General features: G+C 38.5%; 1 protein-coding gene across 1 annotated transcript; it reads right to left on the bottom strand.

Moving 5' to 3' along the window:
• Window positions 1–2,241: 2,241 nt before the first annotated feature.
• ZFPM2 (zinc finger protein, FOG family member 2) lies at window positions 2,242–12,967 on the bottom strand (the record flags this gene model as incomplete). Its single annotated transcript, XM_010135220.1, has 3 exons — window positions 2,242–5,717; window positions 8,772–8,996; window positions 12,761–12,967. Coding segments are annotated over 3 exons (2,924 nt in total), but the record flags the coding sequence as incomplete, so codon positions are not given.
• Window positions 12,968–25,110: the final 12,143 nt, after the last annotated feature.

Raw genomic sequence — 25,110 nt, 5'->3', positions numbered from 1 at the left:
CATAGGTGATTTGATAAATAATTAACGAACCTACAAAAACCTAAAAGCAGAACTAGGGAAGAATCTCTATTCAAGGGAAGTTTTAAGCAATAGGCACTTCATGTGTTCTATTATCACTTTGAACAAATGCATAGATGTAATCTGAGGAGAATAAAAATATTAACTTGGTCAGAAAACAGGTTTAAGTAGTTTATTCTTGTAAACAATTCTTAGGACTTAAGGATGTGCTTAAAGCCCCCAGATGGGATTAGACCAGTATTGCACAAATTGGTTTAAGAGACAGGAGAGAGATTTCTGGCTAGCCAAAGTGCTTATGTTCTTATTTCAAAAGAGCAAATTAAAAAAAGGGAATTCAATAAAGAAAGTGGAAGAATGGAAAATAGTGTGTAAAGTTATGGGAAAACATGGTTCCTGAGCCCAGCCATGTGAGCAGCTATCTTTAGTAAATGCTTTCTATTTTTAACAGAGGTATAAAAAAAATCAAATGTCACTAATCTGTATTTGCGACCTGGCTAGACAGCATAAAGTTTTACTTTCAGAGGGTGTCGTGGTATAACTTTGGGGTTTAGTACATGTCAGAGCTGTTAGGTGCTCCAGTGAGGTGAATAGAATGTTTAAAATGTGTATGAAACTAATGAACTCTGTACCCACAGATGAACAGGTTGTGCTTGTTTTGAACTTGTAAAAATAGGACCAGTCAACTGAGTAAGTGATTTATAAAGGAAAACACTACCAAGTATATTCTGTCATGTCGAAGCAAATCCAGTGGGAAGAACATAGTGCATCATTACAGGCTTTAATTTACCTCTGGAATATATCATGTGCCCTCGGCATTTCCAGATCAGAAATGTTCTGTGATAAGGCATTTCCCTTTTGGCACCACCTTTCAGCGAGGTATTCCCTTTAACTCTGAAACTCTTCTTTCCTTTCTCATGGTCTAAACACAGCCCTAGAGCCTGGCAATTGTAAATTGTGCTACTTGTGGCTTTCTGACCACCTCCACCTAAAAGTTTTCATCTGTGCATGTAGACCTTTCAGAATTAGTTTATTTCAATCCAGAGGTAATCACTTCATTCTTTAAACTGATTTTGTATGTTGGATAATCTTCAAAATAATGTTTGTAATCAAAATATACCATCTATCTCAAATATTATGGAGCCTTAGATATATTGTTGTGGTATTTTCTAACTAATGTTTGATAATCATGGATGAGTTGTCTGTTTTATTCTCCCTCTGTTTGTAAAGCTTCTTCACAACTCTTATTACCCAAAGTATTAGCTATAGGACCAGTTGTGGCCCTACTGAAATTAATGTATATACCTGTTGTCTTTGTTGAGAGTGGGAGTTAGCACAATTTTAAGCACTCTTGCCCTGTATTTAAAGCCCAGCTAACCACCAGAGTTGTTAGTAATTGGTTTTGACGTGTTTATTTTTGCTACTGGGTTCACATCTACTTATACTCACAAATAAAAACAAGGACAAGTTCAGTTACAAAATACACAGGGATGGAGTTCCTGAAAGTCGGTGGTGTTGCATACTCTCCAGCTGGCTGCTTAGCTGAAATGCCATCCGTTTCCGTATTTCGTTCTGGGTCGTTTCTTTGGCTGATACAGGAACTAAAGTAAATACAACTGTTTATGTGACTATTCAGGTCATGGTTTTGCCTTCAAATCTGTAGGATAAAAAATGCACCAATAGGTCACTTTTATAATGTCAATTTTTTTATGAAAGCAGCAGACTGAACAATTGCAAGTGAAGGGTACTAATTGTGCATTAGTTTAGATTTTAATACAACATTAATTACTGAATGGTATTTCTATATTGAATTAGTGAGCAAACTGCTGTTCTGTTTAAATGAATGCTATTGCTTTTCACAGAAGACCACTGAACACATAAAAAATCCTACCAGAGGTGTTATGAAGCAGATTGTTCCACTGATTTTGACACATGGAGTACTGTCAGGGAAGTATGTCTTCCTTAGCTCCAACAGTCTTCCTGGTTTCAGACCTTCACCTTTTAAGTTTTAGTTCACTAGGTTGTCTTAGACTTATACTAGTGACCTGTCAGCAAGGGCTCCCTCAAAGTGGGGGCATCCTTTGTACTCATTTTCTCTTTGAATACTTTGCATCCATTGAAGAGGGGCAATGTTAACCTGCTCCTAAGAGCTTCTTTACAGTTTTTGAGCTCTAAATCCTCCTTGAAAAACAAAATAAAACAAACTGAAAGGAATTACTGCCAAACTTCTCCAATGATCTGGAATTTTATTCCATCCATATACATGCATAGTAACAACATTTGTTGAGAAATTATTTCTATCAGAAGTAGAACATTATCTTTGTGATCACCAGTTGCAGTATTGCTACTCTTATATTTAAATATATCTTATATATGAATTAGATTCATAATTGCAGCATTGAGTTTAGGGGTTTGTTTTAGACTGTGCCTTTCAAAAGATAAAACTGATTGATGTGACCTCATTACTTACAATACTGCTTCCAGTAATTTTGTTCATTCTTTATAAAGTATTGCATTTAACAGCAAAGGTTTAAAAATTGAGACAGAGATGCATCAGCGAAAGAAAATACAAGTACTATACAAGAAAAAAATTGCCATCTTCATTTAACGTACATTTCAGATTAAGAAAGTGGACAGAAACATACTGCTACATACAAATGCAAAGCCTAATGACTAAGGTACTGTATCTGCTAAAATATAAAGTGCAAACTGAGCCCAATTGGTCAAAAAATCGAAATTTTAAGGCGAACTTTACAGCATAGTTGAAACTTCTTTGCAAGTTATATTTTAGCATATACATGTATCTGCAACAGCATATAAGAAAAAATCAGGATACACAAGTGCTTTTGAAGCTATTTCTAAAATGCTTTTCTGTATTGTTTGCAACTATTTTCTTTAAAATCTACTATACAGTGCAAACCATATGTGCTACACAATAACTATACAATAACATTACAAATGACTTTAATATAAAGTTTTTAAATAAAAAATAACATAACTACAGCTATGAATACTGCTGGTAAAATAAATTAATATTTTTGAAAATGGCACCAATAATACACTTTACTAATGGACTGTAATGAAATTACACCTTTAAGTCTTCAACTCAGCAATAGTGAAATCTTCTGATTGTCCAGATGTAATTCAAACAGCTTTCTTTAGACTGTATGGAACAATATGCTAAACAGGTACCAAAGGTGACCGATTGTTTCATTTGACATGTTCTGCTGCATGTGACGAGCAATAAAACTTCTTATGAGTTATAAAGTTTGAAAGATTGTTGAACTGGATGTCACACAGTCGGCAATACTTTCCACTGGTTGGGGCCTGGGTAGAACCATTCACGCCTTTAGCTATACTAGACAACTGTTCCTCTGCTGTAGGAATTGCTGGAGAAACATTTTCATTTGCAGTTAAGGGATTCTCAGAGATCCAAGAGGGAGACTTGTGCCCATCTTCATGTGGGGGATTCTGGGAAATGTTCTCTTGCTGCGGGTTTGCGGCAGGTCTTTCCTCCGGTTTTAGTCCCCCGTTAACTATTACCATGCCTCGGTTTTTCGGCAATAGTGGAAGAGACTCTTTCTTCTGCACAGCACATCCGTTCGAAGGTGCCTGGCCTTTTGGAGACTCACGTTCTGTATTTGTGCTTTGATCTAAATCAGTATTATGAATGACGAGAGAACCAGAAATGTAATCGCTTGGCTTTATTCCATAATATGGAGAAAGCTGATCTGCTCCTTTAGCTTTCTTTATTGCTCCAGGGTAAAGGCATTGTGGAAGAAACAAATGTTTGTTTTCTTCTTTTGTAGCAATAAGCTGGGCTGCTTCACTAAAGACTTTTAGTCCTTGAAGTGTTGCTAAGTGTGTGGAAAATAAGTTTCCATTAGGAGAGGATTGTTTTGAGTTTCCATTTTTCTCACATTTGATTATGCTTCTTTCGTAACTGACATCTGGGCTGTTTCTTTCACTTTCTGGGTTTTGAAACACCTTACTGTCGAGTTGTCCCAGGTCATTACGCTGATGGGCAGTGACAGGGCAAAAATTCTGCTTGTGAGCCAGGTAGTTCTCTACCTTGTTAAAACTGATCTTGCATACTGTGCACTCATGGTAGTCCAGCAGCCTTTTGGGAGAAGTGGACGTCCTCTCTGATGGAGGTAAACATTTTTTGCTGAGATCTATTGGCACATCCATCTCCAAGCATGACACAGTGGAGTGGGGAGTATCACACTTCGAAACTGGAACACACTTGTTAATAGACAGTGATGTTTCCAGATGCTTCGAGACTATTCCTGGAAAGATATCACATCGTGGATGGTAACATTCTCCAAGGCCCTCTGTTGACTCTTGGGTAGATGTACAAGGATTGCCGAGATTAGCCACTTCCAGAAATCGCTGTTGAACTAGTGGTGGCCTTTGCTCTTGCTCTGGTAAGCACATCTCATACATCTTCCTTCGCTTCCGGGTACGCATTGTTCTCTGCATGGCAGGCACTTTGTTGGAAGCGGACCTCTTCAGTGGGGGATCGTGGCGAGTGGCACAGTAATACTGCTTGTGGACCATGTACGTTTCATGTCTGCTGAAAGTAATATTACAAGCTTCACACGTGGTCTTGTTAGGATCACCCTCCCCTTCTACTAAAGGAGCATTGGGATTCTTCACATCAGAAGGTTTTCCATTTATCTTCTCGTCGCCATTGCTTGCAGCTGACAGCTTCTTAGATTGTGATGCAAAGTCTTTTTCATGACTTTTGTTGTTTGGCCCGATCAAATCTAAAACATTGGAAGAGTTTATGCAAGATGTCTGCAAAAGCTGATTCTCTGGATCTGATGTGTGAGGAGCTGCATTCAGGATGTTTATAGAGCTTTGACCGTTACTGGGACTTACAGCTTCTGGCATTTTTTCTGGAACACTGGAAAAATCTGGTGACTTGGCCATCTGCTGCCATCGGCTGCTGCAGTAATGCTTTTTGTGTACCAAGTAGTTGTCCAAATTATTGAATGTTATGTTGCACTCAAAACACGTAGCCCCTTTGGGCATCAAAGGACTGTAAATTACAGGAGGATAATTGCTACTTCCATGCCTCAGTCTTCGATGGACCAGTTCAGACATTTTGGCTAAGATCTCTGAAGCCTGAGGAACCACAGTGATGTCTTGGGGAAAAGCAAACTGGGAAAGAAAAGGTCCCATTGGGAAAGAAGGACCAATATTAGGCTGAACTGGTGATGAGGCAAGTCTTGGACTGGATGGTTCAGATTTTATTTTAGTATATGAAAAACTCTGCTTATTTGTTGCAGGCTGGGTTTCTGGCCTCTGGTTTGGGAGGAAAAGTGGAGCCTTTTTTTCACATTTATCAAGCTCTGTATCAGAACTTGCATCTTTAGTCTGCATGGTCTTTTGGCTCTGGGGAACATCATTTCTGCTCAACAGGTCCGTTGCTGGCTGTAAACCTTCTTCGTTTCCACTTGGAGAGTGTTCAATGTCACTTTCTCTCTGAATTTTGCTGCCAGAGACATGTAACTCTTGGTGCTGCAGTAGCTCTCTCTGAGTTTGGAAGCCAAAATGGCAGTGATTGCATCTAAAGGCAGCTTGAGTAAGATGCGAAAACAGGTGCTGATGAAAGTTAATCACCGAGTCTGCAGTGTAAGTACAAACTGTGCATTTCAGACTAGCACCGGGCGGGAGAAATTCTTCCATTTTCACTCCTATAGAAAAGACAAGTAAAATACAAAATAAAGCGACCATTTTGTCCTTCGTTAAGTATACTGGAAAATGAGTTGCATTGAAGATACAACACAGCGAGAACAACTAATTTTCTTCTGATGGGATGGTATTAATCAACCTGAAAATACTTGAATTGGTTCAGAATTTCTTTCCTTGAATTACTAGAGGATATTCCCAGGCTTCTGCTCTGCTTTGGAGAGCCTTAGTATCTGTACACATTCAGCAGAGGTGAAGGGAAAGAAAGGGAACAAGGGAAAGGAGAAAAATAGGCTGGACTTACTCTAAATGAAAAGGTCTTAGAAATTACAGTTTTAACTAAAGGACACCTAATGTTCTCCATACACAATCACTCAGAATTTTGAATGCACACAAAGCACATCAAAGTCAAGAGGCTCAAGGTTATGATGTAGCTTGAGGTACAGCCCTCAAACTCAGAGTGCCTGAAGGCCACAGACAGAGCAGAAGCAGCATTTTTGACCATTATTGATGCTCAGTTCTTTGCCTGCACAAGTTGGCTGTAGTGTTGGAACAGGATACAGATCTATCCTCGTCAGAAAGGACTGATGAGCTGCGTTCACTGTGAAGGGAGAAGGAGGAAGACACTGCTTCACCAACATTTTATCTTCCACATATAATGATTGTAATACAACACCTTTTCCTCATGAAATCACTGCAGCTCTCCTTATCAAGAACAGTACGTTCAAAGGCATCTTACAATCATTGCTGAAACAAACAAAAAACCCCACCTAAACCCCTGTTTCATGGTATTTTGAAAGGGAAAATGTTTTAAAAAGAGACCAAATTTCTCTACTGCACAACACAGATTCTCATTACCTGTTAGAAAACAAAAACTGAAAAAATACTGGTAAGGATGATATTCAGAATCTAAAATGTGTATTAGTTCTGTCTGCAAATGCATATGTATACCATGCCCCCGTCAGGTAAACTAGGTTCGTGGTAGATGGATAATATAAAGTTATAACAATATTGTGGCTCGGTCTGTGGGAAGTTATTTTGTTCTACCTGAAGGTCCTCACTTCTCTAGAATCAGTGGCTCCCACAGTTGTGAGTGACATTTGAATTTGAACTACTCTCAGAGGCCAGGAGGGAGTGGAGGAGATAACAGCACTTTAGTCAGCGCATGTTCCCTGTCAGGCACTTTTTCACCAGGAGGCCTTACAAAGCTGTAGCTCCTCCACTGCCATAAGATGGTGTTTCATATGCTTCCACATCATGAGATGTAGTCACAGCAGACTGTCTCTAGGGACACTGCATTTTAGCTGTGCCTCCATGCTCCAGTGGTGTGGGTCTGCTGCAGTCGCCAGCAGCAAGAGTAACAGAAGTTGAAGCAAACACATCACTAGTTTACAGGGCATTTGGAAAAGGAATGCTTAATTCCTAGTGCAGAAGCTGTTATAACTTGTGATAATCTGTATAGAAAAATAAAGATCTGAAAAAGAATGACTGAACTGACTGTTTATGACTAAAAAGAAGTGGAAGACCTGACTCTGATCTAAGAAATACCTAAAGATTCACCAGGATCTTAGACCTATGTCATTGAAGGAACACAGATGCTTATTTCTAGATTGCAAGAAGACATGGTCACTCACAGCTCATGGCTAAAAAAAATCTTAAGATTTCAGACTCTTCCTCTGCTTAGGGAGAAATGCATTTATCTTCCAAGAGTACCTGGTTTTAATGACTAGGCTGTAAGACATGCTGAGCTGCATTCTTCTGCTCTTGCTGAAGCTGTTCGTGCTGTTCTCCTGGTTCACCGAACAGTGGAACGCTTGCAGGCAAGAGACAGAAAATGGCAATAGTCTGATTTTTAAAGTTAAGATACGGAAGCATGGAAAGATCTGACCTGTAAATGAATGGCTAAGTGTTGTTTGTGTGGTCTGCATGAAGGTTTCCCACACAGCACTCTTACAGTCCTGTTCTAGGAAGTGCCAAACTCCTCCAAGGCAACATGACGCCTTCTAGATTGCTGCCCAAGTATCAGAGGAACATTTTTCACTTCGACAAGTCTCCAGACTAGACTCTCACTCCCCCAGGAGTTTTTACATTGCAGTTGAATAAGGCTTTCATCTGTGAAAGCACATCTTACTGTCCTTTAGACTCCATCCATTTAACATGAGGACCCGGAATTCCTGTAGGGCTCTTGCCTACTTCCAGACGCAGGTCTGTACACTAGACAGCCAACACACTCTTAATCTGATACTGCAGTCTTTCTTGTTCATAGTTTTTCTCTGCTACTGAAAACTCCAATGCAGAGTTGTGCAAACCCATAGTTTGTGTCCTAGCCCTAATTCAAAACAAATTCAAACAGGACACTCAAAGGACCTTCAGAGAGAGAGAGATAAGATTCCTGCCGAGTTCTAGATTTTTAATGTTAGGAATTTTATAATCCCACTTTCCATATATCTAGTATTATAATTTTAACAACATGGACAAAGAAAATACTATCCCAGTTTTATATTTATAAGGAGGGAAAAGAATATCATTATGAAACAAGTGTCCCAGGGAAAGCACACAGAGTTCTGGACCATGGTCCATGGTAAAGCCTCCTGCCTAAGAAGTCTACTCTAGGACCCTAAGATCTTACTTCAGCAGAACTTGCTCTCTAGTGGTGTGTATTTCTCCATGAGCATCAAAACAGGGTAGGAAGAGACTGTTTGGTGGATGGAATCCTGACGTACTTGACAGAATCTCTCAGAGACCAGACAGCAGCAATCTGTGTCTGGATTCCTGAGTACACCTTCACCAGTAGAGAAATGCTGCCTGTATCTGTGTATGGACACATTAAGAGAGAGACAGCATTCAAATGAGGATTATCAAATAAGAGAAGTGACACTGGTTACCTGGGAGAGATGCTTGGTGTGGAACACAAGTCAGAAACCGTTGACATTTGGGTAGATTTTACACCCAATGCTTGCATGTATTTGGAGAGACATTGATCCACTGAATGCCTAGAGTGAATAACTCTTCAAAAAGCTAAGTCTAAGAGATGATACAGGAAAATACATGGTACTTACCACTGTGAGAATTTAGGTGCATTTCCATAGCTCTTGCATTAGAAAAGCTTTTGGTGCACTGCGGAAAGGGGCAGACACTGGACACCTGCTGAGCACTATCTTCATTCTCCTCCGACAGCTGAGGCCCCTCTCTTTGCCTCCCACTGCAGTAATACATGAGATGGGCCTGCAGGTTCCGCTCGCTTCGATACCAAATGCCACAGGATTTGCAAGGGAATATGTCCTCTACAAGCAAATATAACCAGATGTGGGTTAGTCACAGTGCACTCAGTGTCAACCAATTAACACAGCTGGATTAATTCCCCTCGCTCCCCCATTACACACATGCTTATTTAATAAAATATTGAAAACAGAGCCATGGGTTTATTAAAGCGTCACTGGCAGGTGAGAGACTGAACATGGGAGACAGTTGTTTCCTTCAAAAGGAGATTTTAAAAATAGTTACTAAAAAACCAGAAGTTTTTGGCATGTAATTATTTAAAAAATGAAATTAATTGTTTGTTGTGAATATGCGGTAGAAATTCAAGAACTAAGCTGTATTTCTAATACATCATTACTCAATAGGTGACATCTTTCAATTGTGGTTTTTGGTTTTTTTTTTTCCTGTATGCACGTCTTTCTAGCATTGGCCCTTGGAATTCCGGAGTGCTAACTGCAGGATAATTCTGAAGAATGTATATTTTCAGAATGCTTATGCAGTTATTACTGTAAAATCCTGTTGCTCTGATATCCAGGAGGCCAGACTAGATTCTGTTTCCTTAAGATCCTATAGTGTTGAATGTAGTATTATACTAAGCAGCACATTTATTACCTGGGTTCCTGTTATTAGTATTAGAAGTTAAAATCTTTAATGTACTTCTGTCCTCTTGTTTTTGGTAAATTAAATTGTTATTGTTCCACTTTTTCCAATGCAAAAGGGGTATTTGTTAAGAGTAATGCAGTTTTTCACTGTCTTCTATCCCAAAGTGTCAGCACCCTTTGAGGTGAAAACAACGCAGAGGTTGCACAGAGTGCTTCCCAGCAGCAGAGGGAGTAAATATTTTTATCATTTACTGAAGGCTGCATACTTTACCCATGTGAAAAGTAATAATGAATACTGTGTCTTTCCACAAAACAGATAGATACTTGGTTGTTAATATCCTGTCAGAAGGATACCTACACAGTATATGCTGTGTATGTCTCAGAAGGACAAAAGAGCTGTTTGATCTTTCTGAAAGCTGAACTTGCCATCCTATCCATAAGAACAAGGAAGTAATCCCAGCCCTTCAGGGTACATCTACACTAGCAAATTAAACAATGACAGGGTCCAGACTAGAGCACTGGAACGTATTGTTCATATTGTTAAATCACAAGAATGGTCCCTTCCACACTTTTGGCTTAAGTCAGTTGACACCTTCCCCATGCCTACGTGGAGGTCGCGAGTTACCACTGGCATAGGATCATTCCCTGTAACTAGTTTGGATACGTCTTGCCTGTTTTTGAGACTAAGAGAAGATAAAATCATAGTGCAGCCAGACTGTGCCAGCTGACCTCAGAGAACAGGCAACTGCAGTCAACATCAAAACCCATCTTGATCAACATCAAAACTCCCACTGATTTCAGAATGCAAAAAGCTGCTAGTGATTGTAATTAACTTAGTCTTGAAGAATGGCTGGCTGTTCTGAAAATACGGCATATATAGCTGATGATGTAATTCATTATTATTCATGATAATTTACGCTTAATTTCAAACATTGATGTGTATAGGACAATTGCTATGCTCCAATTCTGTTGGGTGAAACAAGATGAAGTCTCCAACCCATTGAAATTGAAGGGTTTTTTATTTGTTAAATACCTACAAATGCAGCCAAAATTTACATTGCTTAGTTTGTTAGCAACTGCGTTGCTAATGCTTCTCTATTTTTCTGTTCATGAATTTGCATAAAGTATTTTCATCACTACCAGTTCCTGTTTCTCCCCTTTGCCCCGAATAATTTTTCATGAATTTAAGACAAAACATTTAATGGAGCAGTTAGTATTCTAGTATAGACCACAATTAAAATATAAATATAAAACATAATATAAAACATAATATAAAACATATGTCCATCTCATGTGAAAGCTGGCATTTCAGCATTGGGTTTTGGCTTCAAAGGGTTTAAAAAGTACCGCTGAGGAGAAGACAAAGTCCAACAGTAGTAACTGAAAATTATGATATGGGCAACTATTTTAATTAATTTGACTGCATTCCACCAGAATTGAACTTTCTGATTATCTTAATGAATTTGACTTGCAGCCATCTTTATTTCCTATGAGCTAGATGGCCTGCGTAGTCTGTAGCTGCAGTGAATATGTGACTCCCATTACGTGTCATGCAGAGGAAATGTCTTTGAGGAGTTTTGCATGGTGACAGGACAAAATTCCAGGGAGAACAACGTATAGAGATGGGATCTGTAATTACTACTCCCCTAAAGCAATGCAAAATAGATAAAGGCTACTTGAAGTTAATGTTTTAATTCTTTAAATGCAAGATATTTCAATTTGGTTTGATAGATGATTTCCAAATATTTCAATGGATCAATTCAGGAAAAGAAACATTCAAGTTCAAGCTAAATGAGCCAAAGGTGATATTCTAATCTCGATTTTTCAAATACAAACTATTAGGAAGCATTTAAAAAAACCCCTACAATAATTAAATTTTCTAGAAACTAATTTTTTTTCCCCTCAGAGATCTAGCAAAAGAATGGTTAAAAGATGTGTCATTTCAAATCCAGAGGTCCATTAAGCATATTACTGGATTTGCATCCAGCTGGAGACTTTACTAAAGAAACTGAATTTCTCCAACTCAGCAATGAAATGGGTAAACAGCCCCGCCTGGCCAGAGGCAGAACTGGAGTGGAAATTCCTGGACAGCGAGACTTGCTACTTACATAGCCTCCTGGAGTTAAGAGTACATAGGTTACTGCTGCATAGTTGCTACTAAGCTTCTATAGCACGAGCTGATGCACCATAAACTTACCACTTCTCTTAGCGGCAGAAGTAGCAACGATCAGTGAAGCTTTCCAAGGCTCTGCAAAAGGCAGTGCTGGCCACAGAGGTGTGTTCAGTGCTGTAGAAATCTGACTACTTTGCCAAAACCCAGAGTTGGCCTTGTGTAGATTTGCACAGATACATATCCTCAGCTTAAAAAAGCTGTGAGTAAGTCTTTGTGGTAGTTTGGTGGTCCATTTCAGGGGCTTCCAAAACCTTGTTTTGGAAAGGTACTGAACTGTGCTAAGTGCTGGTTCTGTGAACAGGTATGTCAACCTACAACAGCTCCACTGCAGGGCTAAAAAAGAGTGTGTTTAGCTACAGGACTGGAGGTTCCTGCCAACTGACTCTCTGGAAGGGAGAACTTGGGAGACTTTGACATTTTCAGGACAGCACTTAACTACATGCTGTATTTCATCCATGACAGGGTCCAGGGTCTATTGATGTCCAGAGGATGTAAAAACATTCTTGGGTAGCCACATTTTGTGGAGACACTACAATAAATCAGGGCTGCTATAAGGCATGGTCTCCGCTGCGTTTTGAAAGAGCCACTGAAAAAATGTGTTCTTTCTTCCCACCGACCATCATGAATTACTACCAGAAGCTGTGGCTGTAAGCAACAAGCTTATTTGAGCAGCAGAGGTTGGACTTTGTGAGCTAAGAGGCCCATCTTATCTACTTTTTTAGCAGTTTTTGATCCTATTGACTCATGGAGCAGATCACAGAACCTCCACACGAGGGCAGGTCATATCCGGGTGAGGTTCCTGCAGAGCACAGCGACCAAACCACTCTTCCTCTCTTTATGTCTGTGAGTTCATCTGAGATGATGGGGGAATAAGAGCAGGCTTTGAGCTGTGGATTTTAAGTTGTATGGCTTCTGTGGTCTTGTATTCTCTGTATTAGGTGTATTAGCTCTTCATAAGTGCCTTAAAGGACTGCTGTTTAAAAAAAAATACCACAGAATAGTATTCATCACTTACTGTTCACAATAGCCGTAGGCAAAATAGATGCCATTGCAGCTTGTTGAGGGAGCAATTGTATTGAGTCCAGCAGGCGTGCAGGATACATCCCTTCTGTGAGAGTCATCTGACTAGCAGCTTGCAGCCTTGAATCAAAATCTACAACAAAGGCAATCAGCTCTTCACCCTCTGAAATGGCCTTGGTCGTGGTACACCAAAGCTGGCCTCCTACAGAAAGCATAGAAGCAGAAAGATTTAATCAATGCTATCAGATTCCATAACTTAAAACATCAGTGATGTATCTTCAGTCGCTTTTTCTAAAATTCGATGGCTTGTTAAAGTGGCAAATAATCTTTACATTTATTGCCTTCCTTCGATCAGTATAGGAATTGTCCACTACAATTTGTGGATATTCTATTTGCAGCATGAATATTAATTTTATTTTTCATTTTGCTTCCTACAAGGCTAGTATTATGAAAATCAAAACACAGGTGAAAATATTTTATATAGCACTTTTCTCATTGTTACTTTTCACCAAACTTCCTGGATATTTTTTCATAATTTCAAGTTAATTTTATTTTGAATAGCAAATCACAGCACAATAAAACCATGTAGCTGCAAGAAAGGAATCAGATTTCCTCCTAAGGGTGTTCTTCCCCTCCCTTATTTTCGCCACCCTCTTTCTCTAAAAAAATCTTGCCTTATGTAATAATCTTCGTAACATGATGACTTTATCTCTGCTTATACTGACTGAACTTCCTGAAAAGAAGATATGCCAAAGATCTGTTTCATAAAGGCTATTCAAATAAAGGTTTGTTTAAAAGGCGGGGGGGGGAGGTGGAAGAACTTTCATCAAACATTACGATACACTATAGCTCTGTGCTGCAAATGTCACATGTAGTGCATTAAAAAGAAAATTAACTATGCGAGTACATCTACTAATGTATTTGAATGCGATAGTGAATGCTCATTTATTTAACATGTTTAGACAGGCAAAGCACTTATATTGTGTTATCTACACTCTCAGGCCTAGATACATATCCAATACAGTTATGCCTGAAATAATGTTGCATACTTTATATGTTATAAAGCTTTTTTTCCTCAGGTTTTGTATATATAGAAAAAGCTATATGTTGTATTCATTAGGCAAGCAAAAACTGTACTCGTTTTGATAAGTAATATTGCTGTGTTTATCTTTCGGCATAACTGCCTTTTCAACTGCACTTCATTTTTTTCCCCTCAAAGAGATTATAGTTTTAAAACAACTTGTTGCAAAAATCTGGTAGAGGAGATAACAACAGTGTATGATATGCCACAGCTAAATGGAAGAATTAGGACATTGTTTTAGAGAAATCTTGGACAATTAATTAAACAAGTCTATTAGTTTCAAAGATGAGCAAACAAAACAGCATTAGTGACAACGTGTTTCAGCAGAAAAATAAAGCTAAGCTTACAGACCTCAAAGAGGTGTAAAAGTTTCAAAGCAGAAAATTACTCACCTTTCGGTAATACAGCAGTTGAAGCTGTTTCCAAAATTTACAAACAATTTATGGTCATGGGACCGAGCATACTAAGGTTTACTGCCCTCCAAAACTACAGCATTGAATGGTGTAAATCTGACTTATTTCCTCTAGAGAATAAGAGGATGAAATGTGAAGATAGTGCCATAAATGTCTGTAAACGCAGAATAGAATCCTAATGCCCAGGCAGGAATTCAAACACTTGAAGCTCACAGCCTGACTTACTACCTGACATAAGTAAGGAGTAAACATACAGAAGTCTTCAGAGTAAAACTGGCATAAAACTTGTTCAAGGGAGAACCAGGCTAAATTCCTAAAGTGTACTTCATTAGCGTTATAGATAAAAATACCTGATACATACATGTGGCAATTTGAGAACCTGAAACACCACACAGTTCATCTTCTGGGAGAAAGGGGGCTTCCATTATTAACACTCACTTCTATTTTATTTATATACAGAAGGTGTAATAATTGACCAACACATATTGCTATATTTTAACATAGAATAAGAGCTCTTTCTTGGCTGTATTATTCACTGGATTTCCTAGTAAAATAAAAATGAGTTACTGCAGAAGAACCAACTGAGGCTTCCTCTATGCAGCAAACATCTTGACATGCTGTACCCTTGGGAGGAAAAAAGAGGAATGTGTAGTTGATTACTGGGTCTTCAGCTGCAGTCAGTCTGGATCAGCTAAAAGGCTGACTAAGTCTCCTGGTGTTAGAGCTCTTCATGGTGTTGACTCATGTCCAGCAGCAGATTAAATTCGGACAGCTGCAGTGAGAAGTGACCTCATCTGCATGCTCCACCCAGCTCCTGGAGGCTGTCACACCCAAGGCAGGCACAGCCAAGTGAGATGTGTGACACCTTTGGAAGCACAACAATCTCTAGTTTGGCTTGCTAAAGGAAATAAGAACTATGGAAGTTTAATCTAGTCTGCATTTGAATACAAACCTTCAGCCCAGCCAGCTTCAGAGCCAGGAATTACATTGGTATTTTGTCTCATTTCATCCCATTCTATAGAAAAGGAGACATTGTAGTGATCATGATACATCCATGTTTTCATCAGGATATAATATCATGTTAAGTTAAATCCCCTGATGAACTCCCATATGATGCATTCTTCCAGCTACTGGAGATGTAGTATACCACCTCCTCAGCAATAGCCACCCACAGGGACAGGACACAGCACAGTCCTCTCCTCTCCCCTTCTATGCTTGCTTCTCACAGAGTAAGGGAAGAGCTGCTGTTCTGAAAGAGACAAACAACTTTATTCCCCTTAATGCACTGAATGCAGATATGCTGGTCTTCAAGTACACCGTGAAAAGAGTGGAAGAGAAGTCTTTTTGAGCATTCTACTCTACAGTCAGGGAAGTGGTGTGCAGAGAACCTGCCAGAGGCTTCCAAATTCAATAGGAAATTCCAATCATGACTATCATATGAAGTATTACGCTGTCTAAATAGCCTTGTCAGGGATCAGGGCTTCCTTGCAGGTGGTGGTTACAAAACAGGAAAAAAGTTCTTGTTTCCCACAAACGTTTCTACCAGCTAAGACACAACTTACATATTCACAGTAATTTCTCAGGAGCACAACATCTTTTCATAAAGCAAAGGGCAGTGCTAATGACAGATCTGCAAAAGGATAAGAAGGATATCTCAAAATAGTCTTTGCCAAGTACTGGTGGCAACAGAGAAGACGATGTGAAGATGTTTGCTTGAAATATTTGCAAAGACATGAAGTTTTCGCATGGAAACAAAAAGGCTTGTTAACTATATGAGATGAACTTCTGACTAAGCTGGCTAAAAATTTTTTAACCAACTGTTCCTTTTGACACAAAAAGCCTATGGGGGTGAAATGGTTCTACCAAAGCTTTACCAAGCCAAGTTTCTCAGTCCTAAGACAGATGCAGTCATCAGAAGAAGATAAAGGGAGAACGTCCAGATTAGCTCTAAAAGGGATGAGTGATAGTGCCGCAGAAACAGTTGTGGTTATACTGTTTGGTTAGAAGGCAAGACAATGGATAGTAGACTGGTCATTTTGTAATAAGTATACTGGTCATAAGTTTATAAAAAAAAAGGTCTTACTGTTTCTACATGGTGAGTAGGAAAAGTCTTACTCTTGTTCTGGTGCTGTAGGAAAGTTTTTTAAATAGGAGAAAGCTCTGTGACATTGAAAAGCTGTTTCCTCTACAAGTCTAGTTCTGACTCTGTGAAATTAAGCTTCTTGGGTCTGCAATATATTGTTTTATATCTATGGTTAAACCAAAGAAATTTATGTGATATATAATACATAGTTGTCAAGCAGAATAGAATAAAAATGTCGGTAAACACTATGTATTTATTTTGAAGCCTTTTACTACATTGCAAGGAATTAGAAATGCTCATTTAATCGCAGAAAGTTGGGAAAGTTAAAGAATATTGTGATGTGCGAACTACAGCAAAAAATTACATTCCAATGGCATTGGCGTGGGCTCTTTATCAAATGACGTCAGGCACTGAAGCAGCTGATACCTTCAGAGTTTCCACCAAATGGAAAGGTTATTTCAGGATTCTCTTCTTTGTCTGCGTCTTTCACTGCAAACACTTTCACTGCTTGAAAAAAAGCCCAACACCCTTAAAAAAACCCAACAAACCACCTTTCGATGCAAAGGAAAAAGTAAGGTTCTGATGTGCCTGAAAACTGTGGACTTACTGTTCTTTGTAATGTTTATGATCAAGATTCTTGTGCAAACAGATCTGTTTCCTAACAGGAAGCTTATAAATCATACTCATAATTGCTGTCAAAACTGCAGTGGAGTGTACTGCAAGTTTCGATAATAAAGAATAGAGTCACAGTTCAAACTTGATTACATTTTGGAAATTCATGCTGCTCTTACAAGAATCAGTGGTCTTAAATATCTTCTTCTCCTGCCAAATTTTTCACTTGCACTTTTTATTATTTATGAAATCAGTGCCTGCACAATGTCATGCAGACCTCTGCTGATAAACTCTAATTAAGATTAAGACAAGCCTTTTGGAAAGGATCCCATCATTAGCAAACATGATAAACACAAAAATACTCCCTACTTGTCAACCAGGAGCAATTCAGTAACCTAACAGTATTATCTGTTGCTAGGCTACAGAGCTGACAAAGCTTCAATTATATTGTATGGCCATACCTATAGAATACTGTATAAGCAAAATGTATCTAATAGAAAAGCATTTAACTTCATCCATGCTATCTGTAATCCATGGCCTCTTTCAATGGCAAAAATCAGGTTAATAATTACGTAGCATGCTGGAAAAAATCTTAGCGATGTGTCGTGTTTGCACAATTTTTTCTAATTTTTCTCTATGGTTGATAGACATTTGCTTTGTAAAAATAATAAAACGCAAGCAATGGGTGCTGTAAACCACAAGCGCAACTACATCTGGGCTCATCAAGATATGGAATCACACTTGGTATAAAAATACAGAAAATTGAACCAATTAAATCATATTTAGATGCAGTAATACTCATCTTCTGTATTCAGAATAAGGAGTACTGTGGTTATAGATATGCATGCTAATACAAAACTTTATTTAAGTAAGTAGGACAGACATCTAAAAAACAAGGGAATCTTGCATAATTTTTTTTTTTTAAACAGCACTTCACTTTTTCCTTCTACATTTGGAAACATTTTCAAACAAAGCAATCCCTACTATCCTATTTGGAATCAGCCATTTGCTCTGAAGATTTAACTAAAGTCACAGCCCTTCACCCATTCTGACTCTCAGAACCCTACAGCACTTCCAGGGAAGACGGAGATGCCAGCACAGTGAGCCTTCTGATGGCACGCTTCTTTTTTTCCCCAATTATTTTTTTGCAGATCTTACGGAGTGATCATTTCGGGTCTGTGAGTCACAGCCTTAAAATATATTTAAGGACAGACATCCCCATTAATTCCACTGGGAGAAAAGAGTTTCAAAATGGATGGAACTATAAGGCTTCTTGATTCATACCATTGCTTCTTGGAAAAGTGACTTAAGGAAGCAAGTAGCTAAAAATGTTTCCATTGAGTATGGCTGTTCATGGAAGGAAGTGCAGCTACTTTTTCACAGATGAAGAAGCATCACCTTATACAGCTGTATCTTCAAAGGCAATCCCAGTTTTCCTGTTTTCAGTATCAGTCAATTTTCCTTGCCAAACCATTTCGGTCTATTTTTTTTTTTTTTCCCAGGAATGGCATTTATCTTTCATAGAAATTTAGAAATTCAATGACAATTTCTATTAAAAGCAATTTTCAGTGCCAGTTAATTCAGAGGTAAAACTTTTGTGTAGTAAAATTTGTGCTTGCTGGATTTGATTGTGTGGCTGCAACAACATAATAGCCCATTTCCTGTACACACATCTTTTTGCAAGAAGGGTCAAAAGACTATCAGAATTTATTTAAACAACGGACTGTTACTCTTAGCAACTTCCAGGCACCATCAACTGAATTAAGCCTTTCTCTCCCAGTGAAATATTCCAATTTGTAAAAAATGATGCTTTTTAGTAATGGTAATGGGGGTTGGAGTCAATTTATTATTTTCCCTCCTTTGTTGCACAGGTTAAGCGTTTAAGGAGAATTTGCACATCACAATAGGATGGGATCTTCATATTTGGGTTCCTCCTGCTTCTCACCCATGGGGTTGTGACGACTCAGCATAATGAACACCATTTCAGTGCAGCACAAGTTACTTGGCAGATCTCTATTTTTTGACATGAACAAAGTACATATATCTATATGTGGACACATTGTTTAATAAGAAATTATAATTAATTCAAATCCAATACTGTTGAAATTTTTGACAGTAGAGTGGTACAAGGAAGAGAACTTATAAATTATGTGTGCCCCTTCTTTGAAAAATGCTTTGGAGGTTTCTTTGTGCATTGGCAAATACAGTAGGAATATGAGGTATTGTGTGGATCCTCCTGCAAAGCACCTGATAAAAGAATAAAGAGCTGTGACATATTCTTAAAACAATAGAGGAATTAAAGAGAAACAATGGACCAGCTGCTTCATTAATACAATCAAAAGAGAGCCCAGCACAGAGGAGTCCAGATAATTAAGCACTACTCTTTTAGACCTTCTTTCTATAATAAAATTGCTAAAAAATTATTAACTACTTCAGAGTTGTTAGATAGATCTATGTACTTGTTTATTTAGGTTGATTAATGCCTTTTCAGTATTCTACAACATGCCAACTCATGGTTCACACAAGTTTTTGAATAAAATAATGTAAGAATAAGTGATATGGATCTGTGGTATATACAGCAATAAATCAAAAGCATTTTGTGAACAGTCGTTCCCGTTGCTAAATAATTCTTTGCATTTTTCACATGCATATACAAAATATATCCTTTGCACAGCATTTCTGCTATTCATGTACTCTAACGCCAGGTTCCAACCACCTCTCTGTACAGTGCCTCAAAAAATCACCCCTGCAAATTCAGATTTCTCAAATTCTCACCAAAAAATAGTTTTTATGCTACATTAAGATTGATGAGATTATTTCCTAGCATCTTCTATCATTTTTCCTTGTTTACTGATCAAAGGAGATTGCCAAAAGATACTTGACCTTTAATTTTAACTAAACCACTGCATATTATAAGCCTGCAGTGTACTGAGTGCAAAAAATGTAAAATCTATTATACTCTATAAAATTAAACCAACACACTAGACAAACCAATTCTGTTTTATTTTACCATTACCTTTATGTTCAGCATAAAATATGGAGCCTGCTCTATTTTTAAGTCACTGAACAAACTGCAAAATAAAGCAATTGCAACAATATTTTTTCAGAACAAAACAACTGAAGAATTCTTAGCTTAAAGGCACTAGTCAAATTGAAGGCGGCAGCTTTAAAATCCCTGCATGCCTGACCAGAAACAGGGAAGGAAAATACTTCTTCGGAATACAGCTCTTACTCCTGCACCTGAGTCACCCTAAGCTTTGGGCCTGACTTCAGCTTAGTCATCTGCTGTCAGCTGACAGTGTCTTTACCTGAACAGATGATTTTATAGTTAAAACTGTCAGGCATTATACAGCTGATAAAGAGGGGAAAAAAAAAAAAAAAAAAAAAAAAAAAAAAAAAAAAAAAAAATCAAAGGAACTTGCCAGTCCTAGGGTTCTCCCCTACCAGGCACCTCCGTGTCAACGTAAGGGGCAGGTCTTTCCCTTGCTGCAGTACGACTACTGCTAACATCACATTCTGCACCGCAACAGCTCTCAAATTAATACTGCAAAAAGCTCAATCAGCTGAACCCCAAATGAAGCCCACTGTTCCTGAACAAACACTTAGATTTGACCTCTTATTTTTTCCACTGTTGTCTGCCTGCTTTTTCTTAGTTTTAGGATTTCTATGTGTTTCCTCCAATTAAATGTCTGTGGGTAACACTCAACAGAGTTCTATTAGGTAAAGAGGCAAAATAGATTAGCGCTCCAAAAATATTCACAGGAAAATAATGTAGTAATTTTATTTGCCATTTTCCCCCCTGATAGAGCTGTCACAGCTTATTTACCACAGGGGGAGACAGTTAAACCCATATCCTTAGAAGTTCTATGCATTTAAGAGGCTTATATATCTCTTCTGGGACCCTCGTTCAAATCCTGGGCTAATCAGAGTGAATACATATCTTTCTATTAGATGGTTCTAAAAAGTCTTAGGTGATATCAGTTCCTGGTGGACGACAGTCCACAGCGTAAAACTATTAAATGTTTGGCACAAATGGCAATACTTACGGAATGAAGCTGAAAACTGTAATATCCTCCCACATCACAAGAAGTTAAGTCTGCTGCTCAGAGGTTGAAATGAAAGCCTGCCACAAATGCTAAACCTGTTATATTTCTTTAATTCAGCATAAACTCAAACAAGGAAGGAGTTCTTTCACAAGTTTAGCAATTTCTTCCTTCTTTTCTTCTTTCCAAATTCCTCTGTTCTGAATTATGTGCTACATCTTTTTTATATTTGAATTAGGTCTCAATTGAGTGTGATTTCAGAATTTGCTAATCCTCCAGAAAGGACATGATAAACAGCTTGAAAAAACCCGATAAACCCTTGCTGACATTGCCCATGTTGCACTCCCATCACCACTGCCAAGGAGCTAGGACTTATTGTCATAGCAAACTCATCTCCCTGTTTACTTTTTACAGGATCAGTGAATGGGCACTCTCCAAAGAGCTTCCCTGGAGACAGCCCCAGGTGAACCCCATTGCTTCCCCCAGCTTTTGTTGATGCACCAGGTTTCAGAGAGAGAAAATGGACCACTGAAACCAACTACTCTGAGGCAGGGCTTTAGATACACACATTCCTACAATTCCTGCTTCCCTAACAGCACAGCTGTAAGGTGACCTTTTTGTAACCTTACAAACACAATCATGCCTGTGGATTGTCTTTTCAGAGTTATTTTGTGAGTCTGGAGTGTATGAAAAAAGGAAGTGATTAAACGAGACAATAGCGATGCTTTAATGGCACCTCCTTCTTACAGAGGAAGCAGAGCACACTACCTCTTATCAGTGAATTTTCTGGTGTCTTGCACCTGCTGCTGTAGGGCTCATTTCTTGCCCCTGGGGAAATGTAGAGAGAATGGCAAAGGCACCTGAGTAGGAGGAAGGATTACAGATGGGGTTGGATTGATAGGTTATATTTGTGAAGGAAATAAACACATTAAATAGAAGGACAAATGGGGAAGTTACAGAATGGCAAAATCAAGGTAAGAAATAAATGTTGGCTATGAGACCTGGTTCTTATTCAATACTGGGTCCACAGTCCAGAAGAAGCTCGAGGCTGTGCATGAAACAAAAGCCACCTTTTATAATGAACAGGAGCCGGACCATTCAGTTGTGTGCACTGTAACCCCGAGAAAACAGTTGCTCTTGTTGCTAATTATCATAGACCTTTTCTCACGCAAACGTTCAGCTCACAGGTTGAAGTTTGGGAACTAGTTTACCTCAGCTATAACAAGCACGGAAGCTAAGCAGCGCTTTCTGATTCAAGAAAAAAATCTTGCTCCCACTTAAGCCATTAGAACATTTTATACTAGCTGCAGTATAAACAAGACTGTGACAAACCAGTGGCTCTCTACTAAACAGCCAACCAAGTAAAAGGCATTGAAAGTAGATTTGCTTGTTTAATATGTTCTAAAATGTAAATGTCACAGAAGCTACAATAAGCATCTAACCCGGCCCTTTCTGTTTAAAAGATACCTCATTTAAAAAAAAAAAAACATAAAACAAAACCAAAAAAAACCCCACGGCCACCACACGCAGACACAAAGCCCATACCAAACCCCCAGATTTCCTCCAGATGTGTTAAAATCCAGGTATTACAGTTCTGCCTTTTGAAGTAGAAGCTAGAAGTAAAAAGGACTAAAAACTCACAATGATCAAAAGCATTTCCACCTTCCAAGCTATATAGAATGTCGAAGGTAAACAAGCATTGCAAACCACTTCCAGCTTACTGTTTAGTTCATCTAAGAAAGAGAGAGACTGTTAACAGCAGAAAGAAAATCCTGTAACAGTAACAGCAAGGCTGAGCTACTTCTGGTCACAAGTGAAACCAAAAAAAGATTAGGAATGAGCAAATAGGTAAGAGTCTTGCTGTACACACTAACATGGTTTAGCAATTAAGGAGGATTCTGTACTTGATGATTTCTTCCAAAACAACCTTAAAAAGAAATACCAGTTTACTGAGTATCATACAGGTGCACAAGAGCTGCCATTCTGCCTGCCTGGTCAGCATGATTTCTAAATGGCCAGGAAAGAAGTGACTGTATACCCAAAGGCAAGCTGTCAAAATTCAGGCTGCAGCTGATAAACTGATTACAAAGCTGCTTAAGACTTTGCTTGTAAACAAAAGCATTTATCAACTAATAATTTGCAATAAACTGGTGTAACTCCCAGCTGAGCCCCAAACTGTAATTGTCTTTACCATCTGCCTATTAAAATACCATTCTTCATCACCAAGCAGAAGGGAGAGAATCTCCAACAACGACATAACTTCCCAGCTTATAAATAATCTGTGAGCATTTCACACGTTCATTAAGATTGCCACATTTTGTATACTTCATTTTCTCTTTTCAAGAGGCAAAGAGGTGCTGTAAAGTGGCAGGAAATAAATTAATAAATACCGCCTTGTGCAAGAAAAAATTATCTAAGTTCATCATACTCTGCAGTTTCTTTTTTTTTTTTTCTCTTTTTGCTACTTCATAGGAATATCATGATGGAAGCCCCCTCAAGCACAACTTTGCAGATTAAACTCTCAATTTCTTTTCAACTTGTCAGTTTTCATTACCTTTCTTTCTTACGCATTCACTTCTTACAGCTGCTTCAATGGGAAGCCAGTTAAAGCTTGCTGGCTCCCCAGGGGGGAGTCTGCTGGGGTCTGAGGGATTCTGCAGACTCCTTGGACCTCTACAGGGTTACCCTTAAGACCTTTTTGCCTGTCTCGTTAAGAAGCTTTCTGAAGATTACGTGACTGTACTTGCTTTTATTTTCTAGCTATTGACAGCCTTAGTCCTGAGAAAGGTGGTACAGTTTAGATAAAGTTCAGTATTAACCAATTCAGAAGAATCACTTTGTTAATTGACTAAAACATTCAAGTATAAGGAGAAGAAAACAGGAGAATCGATACCATGCAGAGAACAGCAGACCCTCAAGATGTCTCCACCAAAAACTGAATTTAACAGAGAATCGCCTTATGATTTAGTGCACTGCACTTGACCAAATATTTCTGTGGTCTGCACTCTCGGCCACCCACCGTTCTAAACTCAAGGCTGTGACCAGAGACCTACAATCAGTTTACCTCTTCAGAAACATCTGTAGAAAATGCAACTCGATTTCTCATTGACTTTCCTGATTCAGACTAAAATGACCTATTTAGTAGAAGTGAGGCTTTCTATGTGTATGGAAAACATTTTAGGTCATCACTGGGAAGAAAACTGAGATCTAAAATAAAAAGAGGAAGGTTCCTCCTGTTAATTGATTGTTAGGCTGTTAATTGTATTGAAATGCAGAAGTTAAAGGATGATCCTGTCACCCACGCTCCCAGAACAGTCTCATTTCCTTTGTCTGACCCTTTGTCACTACCAGCATTGCCTGCAGAACACCACCCTCCTCCCAAGCATTGAAAAAAGAAATTGAACCTCACAACAGCTAACTGTTTAAGATAACATACCCCTCAAGACCATTATGCTTGTAAACTAAGGGAATTTTACATGTATATAATAACATATGAATATGCTGGCCGAACTGGGTCTCCGTACCCCAGTTTGTATCCAACTTATCAGGGCAGGATCCAAACAGGGGTGAAATGCAAACAACAACATGCATGGCTACAGAAGACACACGTTTGAACATTTAGGGTTTTTTTATAGTGGAAAGAAATAATTTTATTAAATGCTAAGATGTGGTGATGAAAAGCACCTTTCAAAACTCTGTAGTTAAACTCATTGTATGACTCATTTAAGAAGTACGAACTTTAAATAATTTGATAGGGTGAGGCCCTTAGCACGATAATGCTGAGTTATGTTATCCAGTTAGAAAAGCCACAGTTTTAAAGACTCGTGTAAGAGTTACGTATTTTTATTTTTTAAATGGTCATAGAAAATTATTGGAAGACAGTAAGATGGCATTTATAATTCCTTGTGGTTGCCACGCAAAAGGCGATATTAAAAGAATTTACCATTGAAATATTACTTAGTGTTTCCCAAGTTCCTTAAAAATCACCATGTTTTTTATGCAAATAAATCTTGAACAGGTACCTGATGCAGCAGAGAAGTTTTATGAGAACGGGGCAGATTTAACACCTTCCAAATGCGTGCCCTGCTGCACCACCCACTGACCCCCTTCGCA

The sequence above is a fragment of the Buceros rhinoceros genome, unplaced genomic scaffold, assembly GCF_000710305.1.
Source record: "Buceros rhinoceros silvestris isolate BGI_N320 unplaced genomic scaffold, ASM71030v1 scaffold40730, whole genome shotgun sequence".
NCBI lineage: Eukaryota > Metazoa > Chordata > Aves > Bucerotiformes > Bucerotidae > Buceros > Buceros rhinoceros.
The sequence above is the reverse complement of the archived record's forward strand: the minus strand, read 5'-3'. Positions and strand labels throughout refer to the sequence as shown.